The sequence below is a fragment of the Chenopodium quinoa genome, unplaced genomic scaffold, assembly GCF_001683475.1.
Source record: "Chenopodium quinoa cultivar QQ74 unplaced genomic scaffold, ASM168347v1, whole genome shotgun sequence".
NCBI lineage: Eukaryota > Viridiplantae > Streptophyta > Magnoliopsida > Caryophyllales > Amaranthaceae > Chenopodium > Chenopodium quinoa.
Genome location: NW_018744369.1, coordinates 653,916 through 660,382, shown reverse-complemented (window position 1 = coordinate 660,382; position 6,467 = coordinate 653,916). Strand labels below are relative to the sequence as shown.

Genomic DNA, 6,467 nt, shown 5'->3' with positions numbered 1-6,467 from the left:
ATTATTTTTAACTAGGTGATACGACTTTATCCTGTCAAAATTTGGCGCCGTTGCCGAGGACACGATTTTATTTTTATTTCTGATTATTTTTGTAGTCTAAATTATTTTCTCTTATCTCAAAGAACGCAAGTTCTTTGAGACAACTTTCTCATATTTGTTTGTTTAGTTCTTTTTATGCCTAGGAAAATCAATTTATTTTTTTTCCCTTTTGTGCGTGAGTTTGAGGGATGACAGGAGGAGATGGAGGAAAAGCGAAGGCCACGGGGGGCAGCGTAGCTATGGAAGACCTCCAGCAACCTGTGCCACACTCGCAAGCTGAACAACAAGGTGCGCACATTGAAGATGGCAACGATAGTGCCTTGGGTAAAGGCATGAGAGGAAAATTTCCTAATGTAAAATTTCATGAATTTTTGACACATACTATCCGAAATAAAAGTCCATCTACACCAACTCAAAGTTCACTTGTGACATCACCTCCCTCAGGTACTGTTTACCCTATAACACATTTTGTTGATTCTCATCGGTTTTCTGTGAAACATAGAACATATATTACTACTATTACAGGAGGAAATGAACCCAAAAGTTTCAGGGAGGCCATGAAACACGAGGGTTGGAGAAAGGCTATGGCAGGTGAGATATAGGCACTAGAAGAACAAGGCACTTGGGTGTTAGAGAAACTATCTCCCGGTAAAAAGGCACTTGGAAGCAAGTGGGTGTACAAAGAGAAATATGATGAGCACAAAAACATGCAGAGATTGAAAGCGAGATTAGTCATCTTTGGCCATCATCAGGTTGAAGGTTTAAACTACAATGAGACTTTTGCTTCGGTTGCAAAAATGGTGACAATTCGTACTTTTCTTGCAGTAGCGGCTGTGAAAATTTGGGAAGTCCATCAAATGGACGTTCATAATGCGTTTCTTCATTGTGATTTGGAAAAAGAGGTATGTATGAAAATTCCCCCTGGTTTTGACAAAAAAAATTCTGACAAAGTTTGCAAGATGAAGAAGTCATTGTACGGGCTTAAGTAAGCTCCGAGATGCTAGTTTGCAAAGCTAGCTATAGCTTTGAAACACTATGGCTTTAAAAAGTCATATAATGACCATTCTTTATTTACTCTGACAAAGGGTACAATGCTACTTAATGTGTTAGTATATGTTGATGATTTAATTCTAGCAGGCAATGATAAAAATGCTATGCTCAATTTTAAATCATATCTGGGAAAGTGTTTCAAGATGAAGCATCTTGGTGTGTTGAAATATTTTGTGGGGCTACAGGTAGCCCGCAATAAACTGGGAATTTTTTTTGCCAGAGGAAGTATGCATTGGATATTATAACTGAGGCTGGTTTACTTGATGCTAAACATGTAGAGTTCCCTATGGAACAAAATCACAAGTTAGCCTTGGCTCAGGGAGAGTATTTTCTTGACATAGTGAAATATCATCGACTCATAGGTCGACTGATTTACTTGTCTGTCACAAGACCCAATTTGGCATACTCTGTACATATTTTATCACAGTTTATGCAAAATCCCAGGATTGATCATTGGAAAGCAGCTTTGCGAGTTATTAGATATTTGAAGAAGAGCCCGGGATAGGGTATCTTATTGAGATCAGACAGTGCTTTATAGTTGGAAGGCTGGTGTGATTCAGATAGGGATGGCAATGGGGCGGGTTGGATGCGGATGATGGTACCTCAATACCCATACCCGCCTAAAACTCTTATACCTATCCCCGCCCCACCACCCGTGGCGGGTACAATATACACATCCATACCCTCCCCACCAAGTACAAGATAGGATCCATCCCCGCCCCATCACCCACTTGGATATTCATACCCGCCCCAAAATTGTCCCAAACCCTTTGCCGTGATGCTCTATTGTATCACATTAATGACAATTATATCTAATTAGATTAAAAAAATTGGGGCTTTCACTATTCAAGCTTATTGGGTCTTAGAAGGTATCAAGTTTCATAAATTCTCAACTCGTCTAAAAGAATATGGTACGGGTATAAGGTGGGTACGGGACGGGGCGGATATGGGACGGGTCTACTCTAAAATCCATATTCGCCCCATCACCCATGGCGGGTACACATTTTATACCCATCCCCGCCCCATCACCCTGAAAGGAATGGTGTCCTTTGAACAAGTGTATTATTCTGATAGCGGGTTCAGAATTATTAGAAAGCTAATATATTCAGTAAGGTCAAGTGGTCGGAATGCCTGGGTAGAGGCCGCTTCCGATCAGTGATATTAATGTATAATTAATATTACATATTAATCTTGACTGAACCCTTCGAGTCACACCCAAGAAAATATACGAACCGAATTGACAAATTAATTCGGAAGAAATTAATTCGTCGCCCGAGTGTTAAATATTTAGACGTCGGAAATTTGAGCTCAGAGCGTCGAAACCGAGCGTCGAAAGTCGAGTCAAAAATAGTAAAGGACGAGACGACAAAATTAGTAATAAATCAACAATGACTAAAATACCCCTAGCATCGGAATCCCGAGTGCTAGGGGATTAGGCAAGCTAGCAGCCCGCACCATGTGCGAGGCTTGCTAGCGAGCCACGACCAGCAGCCCGCAAGCATTGCGTGGCTTGCTAGCGCGTGCTACTGCTAGCAGCCCGCACATGTGCGTGGCTTGCTAGCAGCGCCCATCGGCAGCAGCAGCCCGCACATATGTGCATGGGCGTGCTGGGACGAGAAGGCTGTAGCTAGCAGCCCCCGTCTGCGGGGCTAGGCTGGGCCGAGTGCTAGGGCGGGTCATTGGGGAAGCATGTGAAGGGAGTGTGTTTGTGTGAGGACAAGTGGCACAAGGAGAGGAAGGAGTGGGGAGCAAGTATGGTCCCCTCCTCTCCAAGTGGTCCTCACTTCTCTTTACATACAATAAGGACACTTGCTGATTTATTACTTGCTTGCCTATTTAATTTATTTTAGCTTTAAATTAAATTGTGAAATTTCATGATCCCACATTGATGGGATTGAAATTCTCTCTCCCACTTTTCCCTATAAATACCCAAGTTGGATTTTGGAGAAAAGTGCTTGAGTGGGAGTTAGAAAGAGCATTTCATTTTGGCAAAAACTCTTAAACTCCATTAACACTTGGGTTTTGGTCGAACCTTGCTAACTCCAAGGTAGCGGACCTAAAAAGTCGGTGTTCGTCCTTTGTGGGTGGATACCGTTGGAGGCTCGGTATTTTCGGAGCTAAAGCTTTCAAGTAAGAGCCCATTAGGTTGGGCGAAGCACGCATCAAAGGTAAATTCCGTTTTTATCGTTTTATGTTTATTTGTTATGCTTTATGGTTTTATTAATTGCGAGTGGTTCTTTGGGTTGGGGTTGTTTCCGCGGTAAGTTGGAATTACCAAACCCTAACACACCCGCCAAACCTCCCTCCAGCCCCGCCCCACTTAGGCGAGGATGGGGCGGGTCTCCCATTTAACCCGACCCACTGCCATCCTAGATTCAGATTGGGCAGGTTGTTCTCTCTCCAGACGATCCTTGAGTGGCCTGGTTGGTTTGTGCTTCTTGGTTTGTCCTCGGTGTCATGGAAAACCAAGAAGCAACCTACTGTTGCTCTTTCTTCATCGGAAGTAGAATATTGTTGTATGAATGCAACGACTTGTGAATTGAAATGTTTGAAATGACTTCTTGGTGACTTAGGTGTTAAACATGAGAATGAGATGCACCTTTATTGTGATAGTTAGTCTGCGTTATACATTGCGCAGAATCCAGTGTTTCATGAACGAACAAAACATATTGAGTCGGATTGTCATTTTGTTCAGGATGCAATTACAGATGGAACGATTATACGTTCGTATGTTCATACGACGGTTCAGTTGGCTGATATTTTTTACAAAGGCTTTGGAAAAAGCTAAATTTGAGTTTCTTCTTCGCAAGTTGGGTGTCCGAGATCCGTACTCTCCAAGTTGAGTGGGGTATTAGGAAAGATAAATATTGTGAAATATTGTGAATATTATCTTGTGATTATCTTTAGGTTATTTGGCCTTGCCCTCCAAGTATCTTACTCTATATATATATTTTGTATATGGTCGTTTATATTGAATGAGAATTTACACAGAAAATTATTCAATTATATTTAACACATTTTAAAACGGAAAGAATACTATATTATTCAAAGAATTTACTTCATGTTTTCAACAATTAATTTTTTATTATTATTTTTTTAGGAATTTTAACAATTAATAATTTTTTTTTCTTTTTAGCAATTAACAATTAATTTAGGACAAAGCAAGTACAATAGTGAGAAAAGGATATGAACATAAGTAACTCCGAAGATTTAAAAAAAAAAAAAAAAAAAAAAAAGGGCCGCCGTTAGATTTAATAACGGTGTGACTTTGGTGTTGGATACATCATAATCAGAGTTCAGGCATCAAGAGCTGCAGTTTGCAGTATGTTTTTGGCTTTTTAGGTTAGAGACAAATTTACAAACTTCGGGATAATTGAGAAAACCCCCACCTCAACATCACTATTACTCGTACTAATTATTATAGTCGCCTTTTTTAATTATATTCAGTCAAGATTCTTCCTCATATTACCCAGAAACCTCTGAAAACATTCACGTACAATCTAGACTTTTTTTTCAAGCATCGCACATTATTCACACTAATGTGTCGTGTAATAATGTATTTTGGCCTCGTGTAAAGATTTAATGTTCCAGATTTATCTTTATCAAGCCAATTAGTAGATGCTGTTAGACCGGATTTATATAGTTTTACATGCAATAGTGTAAAACAGAATAATACTAGGCTGCTACGTTAATTTTTTTTTAACATTTACAATAATTATTATTCTTGTAAATATTTTCGATTGTTTCGTGTTGATGTTCATCTGGTTCATTTACAATAATAGTGTATATTTTTGTACTTTTATAATTTCGGAATTTCACTCTTACAGTAACTAGGGTGGTAACAAGAACATATTAATGAGGGTAACTATTCAAATGTACATTTTGAATGATATAATTGGCAACACACTATTTACAAGAATAATCTGGTACTGCATCGCATATTAATGTGTTTTTTTTAAAGAAAAAATATTTAAAATAATAATTATTCTTGTAAATTTTTAAATGCTAGAAATAGACATTTAATAAATGCTCGAAATATACATTTAATAAATTAAAGAGAGTACTTTTTATAAGGTAGAGATGTATCTGTCATAACTGAAATAAGTATTTATATATCTATCTATACCAAAGTGGTTTTTTTTTTGAAGAAATTATTACTCAAAAAATCTACTCTTTTTTTGAATAAATTAAATTCTACTAATTATTACAATAATTTGCACACGCGTATTTATGCATTTTTAAAAGAATACCAAATAAGGATAGATAATTAATGTTTATTTGTAGTCATAAGGATTTCATAACATGACATTAGCATTTAATTTTTTGCTAAATTATTAATTGCTTAAAGACTTAATTAATTATTTATTATTATAATTACACACATTGAAATGGTAAATTGCATGGATTTTGCAAAAAAGTAGACAAATAAAGTAATAAAATACATGAAAAAAGCAAAATTTACACGGAAACCTAATTTTACACATACATTATTGTAGAAGGTGTTTTAATGTAAATGGGATGAACATTAATTTTAGGATTAGAGATTGGTCGTTTTTTGTTAGGGCCAGTTCTCTTCAAGTTAATTTCAGTTCACTTTAGCTCCAATTAATTCAGTTCAGTTCAGTTCTTGATTTCCTTCACTTATAAACAATTCAATTCATCTCACTTCAATTCAGTCCAGTTTAGCTCCAATTAGTTTAATTCGGTTCAGTAAATCATAACAAGCCCGTGAGGAAGGAGAAAGTATAAAACTACATATAAGTATATAACCATTTACATGTTCTAATTTGCACCATTAAGCAAACTTCAATACTATAAAATTCCTTACCTTTCTCCCAATCTTAAACGGCCTAACTCACCTATGGTCTGTTCTATTCAGCTTAATTTCAATTCAATTCAATTCAGCTCCAATTAGTTTAGTTCAGTTCAGCTCAGCTCCAACAGTTTAGTTTAGCTCAGCTCCAATCAATTCAATTTAGCTCATTTCATTTCAATTAAGTTCAACTGTTTAATAAATCAAAACATACCCTAACACGATATAAATCTATACTTAGTATTTAAAAACACAAACCACAAATTTTTTATATGACACATGGCATCACAATTCACAAGTCACTCATCACCCCATATGCCACATGTTATCTCCCTTAATATTTATGTTTATGTCTTTATGCATTATACAACTTTCAAATTCAAGTAAGAAAATGAAGTGTTTCATTTCCACCATAATAAAATAATGTTTTAATTAATACACATTACATAAACATATAAATTATGATAAAAATTGTCTTTTCATCTCCTAGACTTTAAATATAATTTAAAATAATATGTCATTTTATATCCCACAATCTTCACCACTACAAGAATAAGGTTAAATA

The 6,467-nt window shown here is 36.4% G+C and overlaps 1 protein-coding gene across 1 annotated transcript; it reads left to right on the top strand.

Moving 5' to 3' along the window:
- The first annotated feature begins 278 nt into the window (after positions 1-278).
- Positions 279-3,877, top strand: LOC110696803. The gene is made up of 4 exons (XM_021874139.1): positions 279-483; positions 565-630; positions 673-941; positions 3,728-3,877. Exons 1-4 carry the CDS (start codon positions 279-281, stop codon positions 3,875-3,877), a joined length of 690 nt encoding a protein of 229 aa, XP_021729831.1.
- The last annotated feature ends 2,590 nt before the right edge of the window (positions 3,878-6,467 follow it).